Consider the following 14,515-nt stretch of genomic DNA (forward strand, 5'->3'; position numbering starts at 1 on the left):
TTAATCCCAAGAGATTAACGCAGACGCCTTCCCTGGGCTCCTGGCTTTCCTCCTCCTTCCTTCGCCCCCTCCTGCCCTCTCTGCTTCATCACTAAAAGCATTAAAATGGTGAAGTTTGGGTCAAAATTCCACTTGCTAAAGGGGCTGGGGCTTTCTAGCATGGAGAATTATATATATTTATTTATTTTTATATATATATTTAAGAAGAAGACCTCAAGTGAGGGTCTGGGGGTCCATAGCTGGCCCCAAGGGCAGTCCCGTCCTTGGGCATGGCTGGGAGGGATGCTGTGCTGGGTGTTTTGTGCTCAGGGAGATGTGTGTCCATCATGGGTTGCTCCTGTTCCCAGGGTCCACCAGCACCCCCTCTGCTCTGCTCTGGTTTGGTACTGAGGTCACAGCACCCAGTGTCCTGGTAGCACCAAAACCACCAAAATCATGAGCTCAGCTGAGACCAAAAACCTCAGCTGGGGCAGAGTTAAGGTTATTTTGCAGAGCTGCGTGCTGCCTGCCAGACACCCAGTGCCCGTCCTGGGTGTTTCTGGGCAGGGAGTGTGTTTTGGAAAGGGAATCTGGCATGTCCCAGACAGGAGAGGCAGGAGGTGAGCAGGCATGATGCAGCTGGGGATGGGCAGCACTGCCTGCCGTGCTGGGGCCGGCAGAGCCTCCTGTGCAGGCAGGGCTTGAAGGAGCGTCTCTGCTCCCATCCCATGTGCATGCATGTGTCCAGGCATGCACACACGTGTCAGGGCACGTCCTTGTACATGTGTGCGTGCACAATTCCAGCATCACGACATCTCCTTCGAGCTCTCTACCTTCCTCTAGTCCCAGGTCGTGAGTGGAGACCTCCGGGGAGCAGCGTGACCCTTGGCATGCCCCCTGCACCCCATCCTGGCTGCACTCCCACTTCCCACAGCCTTTAGCCAGCAGTTTTCCAGCTCAGGAGCATCCAAGGAGCAAGCGAGAGGGCTCCATGCCCCCCCCTGTGCATCCACCTGGGCCCAGCTGGGGGGCCCCAGGTCCCTGACGGGAGCAGGTAAAGGGGTGCTGGGAGCCCAGCGGTGACCAGACTGGGCAGTGCCAGGCTGGGGTGTCATTCCCCCCCTCCCTGTGCTGCTCCTCACATCCAGCCCTCTGCATGGGGAGGGGGAGCGGAGGGTGGAGCCTGCCATATTACCAGATCCAGGAGCTGTGACATTCAGTCTCGCAGAGAGACGGAGCCCATCGGCGCTGGGCAGGGACAGCGAGGCTGCAGGGGGGACGACAGCCAGAGCCGGGTGGGCATGGGGAGTGGGTCAGGGTCACCCGAGTGGGACTGAGCACCCACTGAGGGAAAGGGTCCCGGAGGGAGCCAGGAGTAGGACAGGGCTGGGAAGGAGCAGCGAAGCGGGGTTAAGGGGAGGAGGGTGCTGGGTCACCCCTTGGAACTGGGGTCCTGATGCAGCCCCCCACCCGCAGGGCCATGCAGGAGGAGCTGGGCTGTCCCCAGCCCCTCAGGGACTGATCTGGGACACCCGTGGACGGGGCAGCAGAGGGGTGCTTCCAGCTATGGGAGGCCCATGGCAGCCCCCCGGCACCTGCGTGCTGCTGGTCCTGCTGCTCGCACTCCCGATGCTTCGGGTAAGTGTCCCTGGGGAGGACGGGACCGTGGTGGGCAAAGGGTGGGCAATAAGCACGGCAGTCCCCTGCCTGGGACAGCCACTTTGGGGTCCGGCCAGCCCTGGGGAGCAGCATGCCTGCGGTCCTGGTCAGTGGTCAGGTCTCCCCCGGCACGTCTCCATCCCTGTCCCCATCCCTCGTGCTGCCCGACCCAGGGGCGATGCCAAGCCGCAGCCCTGCGAGCTGCCGGCACCGCTGCACCCACCCAGGTGCTTTCATCGCAGCTTTGGGGGGAGGATTTGCTGATGTGCAGCTTAGGGATGGGCAGGGAGGGAGGTGGGCAATGCTGGGACCCCACTGTGCTCCCTGGGACTGGGACAGTGCTCAGGGTCCGGCCAGGGCAGCCAGCAAAGCTCCCACAGGGTTCAGCTCCAGGGGCTCCCATCCCCAGGGAGGATGACCCTGTTCTGCTTTGGTTTGGGGACAGTCCCCTCCATCCTCACATGGGTCCTGGTGAGGACTTTGCTCACATCGTCTTCCACGCCTCGAAGGAGCCCCAAACCCCAAGGGCCTGGGCGAGCATCCACAGGCGTGAGGGTTGGGATGGCTGGAGGGTGCAGGAGGCAAGGACTATGCGTGGGGTGCTCCCCATCCCCGGGCAGACCCATGGGGACGGCTGGCACCGAGCCCCCGCTGAAATGGGGGACACACGGAGCAGTTGCGTTGCTGGAGCAATGCGCGGTGAGTCTGGCAGCCACGCCGGCAAACCCATCCTGAACTTGTCAAATTGCTTCGGCAGCAAATGCCGGCGGGTGGAGGGCTCCAGCAGGAGAAGGGTTTCGGCTCGGTGTTTCTTTACAAAGCCTTTAGGATTTCTCCCGGCGCTGCTTTGCTCTGCAAGTTCTTTAGCTAACATGGAGGCTTTGAATAATGGAAAGGAAAAGAAAATTAAAAGAAAGGGAAGGGGGGGGGGGGGAGGAAGGAAAAAAGGAAAGGAAAAAGAAAGGGAAGGGAAGGGAAGGGAAGGGAAGGGAAGGGAAGGGAAGGGAAGGGAAGGGAAGGGAAAGGAAGGGAAGGGGAAAGGAGAAAGGAAAGAAAGGAAGAAAGAAAGAAAAGAAAGAAAGAAAGAAAGAAAGAAAGAAAGGAAGAAAGAAAGAAAGAAAGAAAGAAAGGAAGGAAGAAAGAAAGGAAGAAAGAAAGGAAGGAGAGGGAAAGGGGAAAGACCAGCAAAAGCAAGCAGGGCTGGGGGAGTGCTGGAGGCTTTGAGGGCTTTATAAGGAGAGTGATGGCATCAGGCCCCTTACCAGCTGGGGAAACTGAGGCATGGCAAGGAGTTGCCTGCCCTGAAGCAAGCTCTGAAGGGACCACTGCAGATTACCTGCTCAGATGCTCCAGCAGCCAGGTTGCATTGCCATAAACAATAAAAACCAGCAGCTTTGCAGCTAAAAGGGGCTGTGGCACCTCTGCCAGGTCCAGGGCCTACATCACTATATTGAAGTAGTGTGCTTTCTCAGTGCTGTGCCCAGCAGCTGTCACCAAAATGCATTTTGCAGACAGGGAATTTCCTTGTAAATCTTGTGTTCAGCAGGAAAAGGAAACAAAATCTCCTGGGGGAAGTGAAGGGACCCCAGAGGAGTGGCTGCATGGTGGCCAGGACAGGGCAGGGAAGGACAGGGCTCAGCCAAGCAATGCTTTAATGCCCCACACTTACCTCCACTTGCCCACTCTCATCCCTCTATTTCTCCAGCTTTTATATCTCTGTCCACACACCTAAAACCATCAGCAACCTAATCCCATGTCTTGGACCAAAAACCCTGCCCCAGACATGTCCTGTGTCTGGATGCTGCAGCCCCCACCAGATCGCCCCATGGGCAGGGATGCTTGGAAATAGGCATGGATGCTTGGGATTGGGCATGCAAAATTCATGGCCTGCTCTCAGTTCAGCCTCAATCTTCCAGCTCTCCAGCTGGAAGCCAAGGGGGCAAACCCCAAAAGCCAGAATTCCCAGGCAGCCCTATTCCAGGGTGCTCAGCCACTACATCCCTTGCATTTTTGGGAGCTGCGAGGTCAGGGCGTACTCCTTGGTGTTTCAGCACTTCCGCTGCCAAACCCAAAAGCTTTAAGGAGGTCAGCACGCCTGTTTTGCACCATCTCCCCAAATTGCTGGGGAACAGGAGAAAGGTGAACTCCAACGGCCGTTGCCGATGCCTCCAATTAAAATACACCAGCCTGAACGTGAGCAAAACCCCACGTGAGCAAAACCCAGCTGGCAAAGGAAGGATTAGACATGCCCGAATAGGTGGGTTTTTTTAAATCTCTAATTACATGGTTTCCTTGCTCAGGCTTTGAACGTGCTCGCCTCTGCCCTGCTGATGGGGTCGGCCCCTCCATCTTTAAGATTAGCTCCTCTGCATGGCGCTTGTGTCTTGGCGAAGCAGTGCCCTTAAGCATCACACGCTTTTGGAGGGAATTAGAAATAATTGCGGTGGTTCTTTATGGTGTTTACAAGGCAAACAGTAGAAAGCTAAGGAAATGTCAGGGTCCAAAAGCACAGTTACATAGATAGGCTCTCCTGGGGCTGGCTACAGCAGAAATAGTGAATATGGGCTGGTACCCTGCCTGCTCAGGTCTTTTAATGCCCAGCATCCTACTGTCTGCCCTTTTGCCCCTCCCCAAGGTGCGAGCGACACATCCTGACTGCTCCGTCGTCCTCTATTTCCAAGAGCAAGAAGCTGAATGTCTGGAGATTATCAGGAGTGAAAGCCAAACACCAGCCCCCCCTGGGCAGCAAGGTGAGTGGGAGCTGCCCACCATGCACGGTGCTCATCTCCCTCAGGAGGAGGGGGAGGATTTGCTAAGGGGGTCTTTGGAGGATGATCCACGGTAGGGGGGTTGCAGAGCACACATGGATGCAGAAAAGCAGGTATTTTCAAGAAAATAGAGAGTAGCACCAAGGCAAAGGCTAAGGAGCATCCCTAGAGAGCCCTAAAAGATGCTGCTGCAGGAAGAGAGGGGGGGCTGAGATTGCAGCCAGCGGGTACGGGTGGGCTGAGGGATGCAAACAACCACAGGGGCTGCATCCCACCAGATTCACGGCATATGGCAATGATAGTGTGGTCCGTGCCCCAAGCAGAGCCTCCTGCTCCACTCCTGTCCTCCCTGCACCGATGCTCCAGGGCCAGGCAGGGCTGCAGGCGATGCAGAGCCGTGGCCATCAGCACGAGTGTTGCGCAGTGCATGTCACCACTTCATGCCTTCTTGCCTTCCTAATTCAGTTAGTTTTAATGCTAAACATGTTTTAAGCAACTTAATTTTTACATATCCGGGACTTCTAAAGCAATTAACTAATTGAAAAACAGTTTTAAAGTGCTGCTTTTGTACATTTTTTTTAAATTGCAATTCGATTTCCATCCAAAAGCAGCTTGGCTCAAATTCTGGGTAAAAATTATCACCTAGTGAATAAGAAATGCGTCATTCAATGAGTTTCATCTAATACAAATGTAAAAATGAAGCATCTCAATAAATGCATGTTAAGGTGCATAATTGCTTAAGTAACTGTGCAGAGATATAACGTATCAGCCAGCTTAGCGGAGAAAAGCCAAGTTGATTGGAAAAGGTCCATTTTTCAGCCCAGATTATGCCAGCCAGGGGGAAGGAATCTCACTCTAGGAAAATAACCAAGAAGCATGAATGCATAATTAAAATCAGTATTTAATCCCAAGTTTCCTGCTTGACTGCTGCCTCTGCTGCCCACCTGAACTTAATTTATACCTTCCCCCTTGCTTCCTTGTGCCAGCCTGGGAAGGGTCCTGCGGAGAGCGTGGCGCGAAGTGACGATGGAGGGGAAGGCTCAGATGCCCTGGACATGGTGGCAATATAGCGTGAAGGAATAGAACAGGGACCTCAGGCTTCAGCATCCTGCTGGGGAACCCTCTGTGGGGCCCTAAAACTGGTTCAAGATCGTGTTTGCAGTGCTTTCTCTTCAAAGTCTGTTCAGGTGCTCGCAGCATTTACTGCTCTGAAATAGCTGGCAAGAAATAACCTGCTGGTGAGGCTCAAATGATCTCTTTTGGAGGTCTCCAGGTACCAGTTAGAGCAGCAAGAAATAGGGAGGCAGCCCTGGCAGGTCTGCATATAATTAACCAGTAGAAATGCTGAGCAGGAACTTCCCATCAAACTGCATTTTGAGGGGAAAAATGCTCTTTTCAGCCATATCAAGGAGAACGTCGTGAGGATAATGTTGATCTTGGGGACGTTTCAGCCCTCCGCTGGGAAAATTGGAATAAAGCAGGTTGCTTTGGATCAATCCAAACCAAACACCTCAGTCTGCTGGGCTACACCGGCTGGGAGCCCAGGGACAGGGGACAGCGTGAGGATGTGGTGGCCCCTGGGGACTAACAATGGAGGGACACTGAAGAAACAGCTCCTTGCTTGCAAGGTGGGCAATGAGACACATTGCCAGCTCCTTTGCTCATGTTTTTTTGCCCTGTCCCCCCAGAATTTGCCTTCATCACCTCTTCTCCATGGGAGGCTTGTCCCCATTTTGTACACCTCTAAGAAATGAGGGGTTTTTAGAGGCTGCAGCAGCCTGGGAGAGGGAAACAGAGTGGGAAAGGGGACTTAAACCTTTTCTCCCCATCCAAATAGAGGGATGACTTTATTCCCTGGGATTGCACTGCAGAGCTGCGTGAATCCCAGCTCAATCCCTGGGCCATGGGCTGCTCCTCTGTCTCCTAACCAAATGGTCCCACAGCACTCACTGTGCTGGAATAGCTCATTCATACAGCGAGAGATGTATTTATATACAGCAGAATGGCTCTGCCATACAGACACATCCAGATATTTTGCTCAGACCCCAAGAAATGAAGCAACCGCTCTCAGCAATGGTCCCAATAGCTGTGCTCGGTTCACCTATGCTCCAGAGCAAAAATTAAGATGTACCTTGGCATTGTAATGACAGCCCTGCAAACCCCTCCAAGCCTGGCCAGACACCTACAGACCGCTTTGCTGAAATCAGAGAAAACTAATTAGACTTGTCTGAGAGCACATTCCCTGGCTGGGAATAGATGTGGCTCCAGGTTAATAATGTATATTTACAAGGTTAATAATGTATATGTGCAAGGAGGACAGCTGTCCTGGAAGTGTGATGTCTACGTCTCATACCAGTGTGCTGCAGTAATAATTCTTCAAGGCCCCTCGTCTGCTCGGCCGTGCTCGTTTCCAAGGCAATTGGAGAGTCATTTAAAGACAAAACTTAGTGGGAGAGAATGAAGCAAAGCATGTCAAGCTAGTTGCTCTCCAGCAAGTCTTGCGGTGCTTTCTCCTGTCCTCCTCCTTCAGGCTGGAGAGATGTCCCAAGCTGGGCCACCATGGCTGCTGGGTGCAGAAATCCAGCATAAACCTGCGTTATTTTAGATGCCACCAGGAAAGTCCCAGGCCTTCCCACACCCTTGTCCCCCAGGGCCTTCCTGCAAGAGCTCTGGGTCTGATGCAGCCCCAGAAAATAGCAGGTCCTGTCTTGCCATGGGGCTAAAAGGAGATCTCAGTGCTGGGGGAGATCGTTCCCAGAACCAAAGCCAGGATGCTCCTAATTCCTGAGGGGTACGGCATGCCTCTCTAGATCGGGTGACGGCTGGCCGCTCTCCACTCTCCTGTTACATCCACGCAGCCGTGCCTGCTGTGGGCTATGCTGGGGACCAGGGGGCTCTGTGTGTCCCCGGCACGTCCCTTCCCGGTGGCACTAACCATCCCGTCTTTCCCCAGGCTGCCTGACCGAGTGGGATGGAGTGAGCTGCTGGTCAGCCCTGCCCGTTGGCCAGTCCCGAGCTGTCGCCTGCCCTGACATCCTGCATGTCTTCAAGAGGTCCAAAGGTGCAGTGCTCTGAATCCAGCCCGGACCACTCATCCCCTCGGACTGAGGGCTGAGCTGCACCCACCCCTGCCTGCCTGGGATCGTTGTGCCACCCCAGCCCTTCCCCTGTGGTCCCACAGCTCCTGCCCCATCCAAACCCTTGGCATATATTGCAACCCAAGCAGGGGACATGCAAAAGCAGAGATGCAGGGTGCTGTCATGCTGGGAAAGTCCCCAAACCTTTTTATCACCCATTACCAAGCATCCTCTGTGGGTAGAGGTCTTGGAGACCTCATTCTCCAACTGGGTGACACCAGGACAGACCCCTAGATGCTCAGTGCCCTCCTTTCCCCGTCCACACACCAGCCTAATGCTCCTGACCTGCTTGGCACCACTCCAAACCACACAGATGAAAAACGCAGCGTAAGATCATGATTATTTCAAGGCCGGGTGCTCTCCCGGGGTGGGTGGCACTGCTGGGGAAGCCGCTGCCTTCATCCATCGTGGATGCAGAGGAATGTGAAGGAGAGCACCTGACTGGCCCCCATGGCATCTGAGCACTTCCTTGGCTGGGTGTAATTGAAAAGGTGATGGAGGGTTGGTAAATGCTTGCTTTAGGGCAGAAACAGCTCAGGAGAGGCTTGATGAAGCCCTCGCAGGATGAGAGAGCTCCCTTTTAGCCTTAGTTCCCCCCCACTGTAGGGATTCACGCTTGCTTTCACATCCTGCCCTGCGATGTCCTGGCACCTCCAGGCCCAGCACCAGAGGGGCAGAGATGTGATTTGGATGGGAGGGATGGGGCAGCCAGGCCATTCAGGTACCATGCTGCTGTCACAGCCGGGATGCTGGTGCTGGGATTTAGGCACCATCCTGGAGAACAGGGTGCCATCCCTGGGCTGGACATTTTGGGGGTGCTGATGCAGAGGCGATGCCCATGGCTCTCATGAGATCCCTTCTTGTTGCTGCAGTGCTGATCCGGAGGAACTGTACCGAGTCGGGATGGAGCTTCCCCAGCCCTCCCTACTACAACGCCTGTGAGCTGGAGGCCATTGGCAGCAATAATGACACCGAGACCAAGGCAAGTGGGTCCCCTGGGGGCCATGGGACACCCTCCCTAGCATCACCCTACCCCATGCCATTGGGCAATGAAACATGAAGATGGTCTTGGGGATATCTCATTGGCCTCATCCTTGTTGCTGGGCTGCCTGGAGGGATCTGAGCTTGGCTGGGCACAAGCCCAGCCTGGGAAAGGGCTGGGGCATCGCCCTGCCACCTCCCTGCCCATTGCAGACCAGCACCTCCCAGCCCATGCTGCCTCACTCCGCTGGTGCTTTCCCTTCCAGAAAGGCTATTTTGTCACCATGAAGGTGCTTTACACCTGCGGCTACTCCACGTCCCTGGCAGCCCTGTTGTTGGCCATCGGCATCTTCTCCTGCTTCAGGTAGGGCTCGGTGCTGGCTTCTCCATGGGCTGCAGCTGGAGGAAAGCAGGGTAAATCATGAGCAGGGTAAATCCCCTCCCAGAGCAGCCAAGGTCCATCCTTGCCAACGCAGATAACCAGGGAGGCATGAGACAAACTGCAGCATTGTCCTTTCCTGCTGACACACAGACTTTAACCCTCAGGCCCTTTCAAGATTTGGTTTTGCAGACCTCACTGTGCTGCAGAAGAATGCTCTCTGGAGGTGGCTGGAGGATGTTCCCCAGCACACCTTGTCCCCAGGCAGCAGCCTCGAGCACAGCACAACCCTACCCTTCATGATTTCAGAGCAGGAAAACCTCCTCCAGGGCTTCATGCTTGACCATCACCAACACATAGTCCCCTGGGCTGTGGTCCACCCAGGGAAGTGGCTCCCGAAGGAGAAGCTTCTCTGCCCATCTGCTCTCTCTTCTCCTCCCTTGGCACAGAACATCTCTTTCTCCCGTAGGAAGCTGCATTGCACCAGGAACTCCATCCACATCCACTTCTTCACATCCTTCATACTTCGCGGGGCTGCCGTGTTCATCAAGGATGCCGTCCTCTTCTCGGATGAGTCCATCGACCACTGCACGATGTCGACGGTAAGGTGCTGAGCCCCAGCACGATGCAGGAGCGGGCACCATGTGCTGATCTGGAGGGGTCTAGCTGAATTTGCAGTGGATTTAACACTGCAAAGAGGAGGGAGAGAGAGGCTGTGAACCTGGGGAGGAAAGGCTGGCTTGGGTGAACTTTAGGAGGTTCACAATAGCATCTCGGCATGGGCCCTGTCTGCAGAGAACATGTTCTGCCCTCAAAGAGCTCCCTGGTCTCAGAGATAGTCTCCTGGTAGGGCTAAACACCAGCAACACCATGTACAAGCAAACAGACCTTGCACTGCTGGATGCGCAGATTTGGGGGTGTCAGTAGAAAGAGAAACCCCTGCGTGCAGCCCAGACACAACACTGTGGACGCCAGCAGACACAGGTTTCTAAAGGTCCTGCAATAACAGCCTGCGGTCATCTGCCCATGCTGCACAGGCAGAGCAGAAAATGCTGCAGGTGACATGCGGGACTGGTGTAGCGTCCCTGGGGCTGCACTGAAAGACCATCTCAGGGCTCTTCAGGTGGATGGATGGGGAGGTGGACCGTCCCCTGCCTGATGCCAGCCAGCACTGCTGAGCCTTTCGCCCTCCTCATCCTCACAGGTGAACTGCAAAGCAGCCATCGCCTTCTTCCAGTACTCAGTGCTGGCCAACTTCTACTGGCTGTTGGTGGAGGGCATGTACCTGCAGACCCTGCTGCTGCTCACCTTCACCTCCGACAAGAGGTACATCTGGTGGTACATCCTCATCGGCTGGGGTGAGTGCAGGGTCCCCTGGCACATCACCCCCCCTCCAGTGAGGTCCCTTTGACACAGACTGGGGGTAGGCACCACTTCCAGGGATCGCTGCTCCGAAATCTGCCTGGCTGCATGGTGCTCCCCGTGGCTGCTCTTGGCACGTGCCCTCAACCCAACATCTCTCTGCATGGTGTCGTGGAGCTGGTTGGGCAGAATGGTCTGATCCTTGCCCTCGTGGCATGTGTGCAGAATTACTCAAAGGGGAAAATGCTTGCTAACACCAACGAAAGATCCTTTGCAGCATCTGCTGCCTGAACGTGGTCAGGATGGGACAGAGACAGGTCCTTCCTTCTTCCAACATCCTTCTGGGGCTGGAAACGCCCATCCCGGCTGCCCAGGTTAGATGTAAGAGCACACAGAGGGGCAGGAGGGTGGCCAGGAGGTGACACACATCACCTTCAGTGGGCACCATCTCCTTTTAAAACCTGGAGAAGGGGAAAGGCTGTCACCTTCCTGCCACCTCCAGAGCCCCAGACCTGACCCAGGCACGTGTTTCTGGGGACAAAGGATGGAGGGGAGGTCTGGGGGCTCCCCAGAGACCTGGGATGACTCTGCATCCCTGCCTGGGTCCTGTCATTGCAGGCGTCCCCATGCTTACAGTCTGCGTATGGGTGGTCACCAGGCTGCAGTACGACAACCACGGGTAAGAGCGCCCACCCCTCGTCTTTCCCCAGGCCAGCTTGGCCACATGTGCCCCACGCACATCCCACGGGACAAACCTCTTGCATGGGAGGCTTAGGAGGGGAGAAGTGGGGCAACACTTTATTTTAATGCGATTTCTATTTTCTGATGGGGCCCAAAGACTCCCTTGCTATGGCAGGGCCCCGTTGCAAGAGATGCTGTGCAAATGGGGCAGGGGGCTGGGACGGGTGGCGGGGCAGGACCTGAGCTAAGAGAGTGCAAGTGGGTGGTGGAGCCATTTCTCCTCTCCCATAGGTGCTGGGATGACTACACCAGTCTCTACTGGTGGGTGATTAAGGCTCCCATCCTCCTGGCCATATTTGTGAGTATGTCCCCTGAGCAACCCAGCCCCAGAGCTGGGATCCCTCACGGACAGGGGGACCCAACCAGGGGTCTGTGCAGAGCCTGAGACATGTCTTCCCATGGCAGGTGAACTTCCTCATCTTCCTCAATGTCACCAGGATGTTAGCACAGAAGATCCGGTCCCCGGACATCAGCAAAAACTACAAGCAGCAGTACATGTAAGGGCTAGCTCAGGCAAGGGGGAGCTCCCCTTACCCCAGTTTCTGGGGGTACCCAGGGCAGCAGAGACCCTTTCCTGGAGGAGCACAGAGGAGGACAGCCTTGGAGCCTCCAAGACCTGCCTTTCATGGAAAACCTATTTCGGGTTAAGACCAAGCTCTTGGGAAGGGCTCGTCTTGCAGGGCAGCAGGATGATCGCCTGCACCCAGGTCCCCGCTCATGCCACCACTCTCCGCAGGAGGCTGACGAAGTCCACGCTGCTCCTTATCCCTCTCTTCGGGGTGCACTACGTGGTGTTCGCGCTCTTCCCTGAGCACATCGGTGTGGACGCCCGGCTGTACTTCGAGCTGGTCCTTGGCTCATACCAGGTACAGACTGGGGGAGATGGGTAGGCAAAATCCCCATGTACCCATCCTGTCCCATCCCAAGATCACACCAGAAGACCCTGGGATGTGCTGCTGGGTCTTTGCACTCTTTTGGGAGCGGCCTGTGTCCCAGGCACCCCTCAAACAGCAGGGACAAAGCACAAGGGTTGGGGTCCGCTGAACAACTTGCACTGATCCCATACCTCTACTGCCCATGCAGTGGGGTAAGGGGTGTAGGAGGGTGCTAAATGCAGGCAGCAGATGAGCATGGAGGGGTCCAGCCCCTTTCCTTGGGTGAATTTTGCTTTTTCTGTTCTTTTCAGGGGTTCCTGGTGGCTCTGCTGTACTGCTTCCTGAATGGGGAGGTGAGTGTCTGTCATGAAATGCGTGGTTTGGACCACTTAATGTCATGAAAAGAGTGGTTTGGACCCCCCAGCACCAACCCCCTGGGCACCACAGCCACACATGTGGGCACACAGACACCCCCAAGGGTGCACCCTAATGAGCATTGCATGCACATAGCCATGCATGTGTGCACACGTGGGCATGCAGACGTGCATGGGGGTCCCCACCCTCTTGCACCCCAAATCCCTTGTTGGGTGCAGCTCCTGCCCCTCCAGCAGGTGCTGGTGGGTGCCCCTGGGTGCCAGCACCGGTCCGTGGTGTCGGTTCAGGTCCAGGCTGAGATCAAGAGGAACTGGGGCAAGTGGCAGTCATCCATGGAGAGCAACGTCTTCAACTTGGCGACCCAAGACTTCACAGCGTGACGAGGACAGCATTTGGGGAGAAATACTTCCCCGAGGATGTTGGTGGTGGTGCAGCTCCACAGCTATGGTCCCAGAAACACAATAAGAAGGGTTTTGTAGGTTCTGGGTCTGGCATCCTCAGAGGGTGGTGTGAAGGGCTGTTGGGAAAGGTTCTGCCTGCTCGGGTGCTGGCAGCTCTCATGGATCCATGATGGTGTCTCACATGCCCAAAGCTCCCTTCATGGTTTGTTCAATATTTTAGGCAAAGGGAAAAGAGCTTCTCCACCTTTTCTGCCCCAGGTCTGGGTAGGAAACACAAATATCATTTCACAAAGGACATCTGGCTTTTTTCATTCTGCACTAAAGAAAACTGAAGTGGCCCCAACGCTGAGGGGTTTTTTTCCCCTCCTTTGGTTTACAAAACCATTTCCCTTATGGGAAGATGCCTAGACACAGCCCCCAGGAGCCATTCTGAGGGTGGGAGAAGCAAATACAGAGACAGGCAAAAACTGACAGCTCTCCATGTGAGACTCTTGATGGTCTCATGACTCAGATCCTCCCCTGCTTTCCAAAATGTTTCCATTTCTCCCTGCCCCTTGCTTCAGCTGTGCTCGGTGCTGGGAAAGACAGTCCATCATCCTTGCCATGCCAGCTCGTAGGGGCTCTGCACCTCTCCCAGGGGCTTTGTACCAGAGAGATAGGATGGTTTGCAAGCAGTGGGACTCACTTGTCTTCACTGAGGACTCATTTGCCTGGAATTAGCGAGGTTTTTGCCAATAAAATCTTGTTCTGAAATTCAGCATCACTTTTCAGAGGTTTGGTTTGCTCTACAAACCCAGGTAACTTGGTACCAGGCTTGCTGGAGGGTGAAAACCCTGCCAGTATCTGTAATGCCTGGAAATATTCCCTGGGGGAGAAATACCTGTTTTTTCTCTGCCTGGTGAAGCAGCCAGGCTTTGGGCATGGCCATGGAGAGGAGATGAAGGAGGAAGGTGAGGAAGACCACAAGCTGGGTGCATCACGGTCTGTCCCAGAGGTGCTGGGGTGCCATGTCCCCTCCAGGTCGGAGCTGCCACCACCACGCCACAGCCTAGCCCCGTTTTCCCCCATGAGCATCCTTCACTCTGCCCAGGCTGAGCTCCTGCCTTGGCAAACGCTGTCTCCAGGACCAAGAAAGGCCTCAAATTCTCTTTCCCCAAACCTGCTGGCCTCTCCCAGCTGCACCATGTTCCTGAGACCTGAGCCACCCGATCTCAGCAGAGCTCCTCACACTTCTTGAGTTCTAATTTCTCCATGTAGCCACAAGTCCTTCCTTAAATAAAACACATGTGTTGGCCCTTTTCCAGACTGCAGGATCCCTAGAGATCCCGTCTGGTCTCACAAAGAGGCGTTGAGAGGGAAACAAAGCCCCAGACTTGATTTGAGGTGAGATGGAAGATGTTCTGTTCAACAACCCCCTGGGCCAGCAACATCCTGTGTCACTGGCCAGGAAACCTCCGAGGAGCATGGCAGCTGTCAAATAAATGCCTGCCTGCAACCATGAAGAGACCACAGGTGAATAACATCTCTCTTTATCACTAGCGAGGAAGATGCTGTTTCGGCAGGGATGTGAGGCAGACGGCGGCAGCAGATTGCACCAGGGCTGGGGATGCTCGGTGGGAATATCACAGTTGCCATAAAGCTTTGAAAAGCACTGAGTTTTGCATGTATTTTCAGCTGCAAATGGGCCTTTCTGGGTGTTAAGCCTGCACCCCAAGTGACCCGCTGGGGTTTGCTGAACTTCAACCCCATAACCTCCATGGTGCATGGCAGAGCCTGCGAAGGTAGGACCCCACTGCGGGTGCAGGAGGGCTGACGTGCCACCGCTGCGGGGACTGCGCATCACCTTCAGTCTGCAGGA

At 55.2% G+C, this 14,515-nt stretch overlaps 1 protein-coding gene across 1 annotated transcript; it reads left to right on the forward strand.

The window, feature by feature from the left end:
* The first annotated feature begins 1,212 nt into the window (after positions 1-1,212).
* On the forward strand, positions 1,213-13,570 carry LOC104320824 (vasoactive intestinal polypeptide receptor 1-like). Its single transcript, XM_069786739.1, has 13 exons — positions 1,213-1,617; positions 4,274-4,388; positions 7,360-7,467; positions 8,416-8,529; positions 8,795-8,888; positions 9,373-9,505; positions 10,108-10,261; positions 10,884-10,944; positions 11,238-11,304; positions 11,412-11,503; positions 11,743-11,872; positions 12,193-12,234; positions 12,544-13,570. Exons 1-13 carry the CDS (start codon positions 1,546-1,548, stop codon positions 12,634-12,636), a joined length of 1,275 nt encoding a protein of 424 aa, XP_069642840.1. The 5' UTR covers positions 1,213-1,545; the 3' UTR covers positions 12,637-13,570.
* Positions 13,571-14,515: the final 945 nt, after the last annotated feature.

The sequence above is a fragment of the Haliaeetus albicilla genome, chromosome 7, assembly GCF_947461875.1.
Source record: "Haliaeetus albicilla chromosome 7, bHalAlb1.1, whole genome shotgun sequence".
Classification (NCBI taxonomy): domain Eukaryota; kingdom Metazoa; phylum Chordata; class Aves; order Accipitriformes; family Accipitridae; genus Haliaeetus; species Haliaeetus albicilla.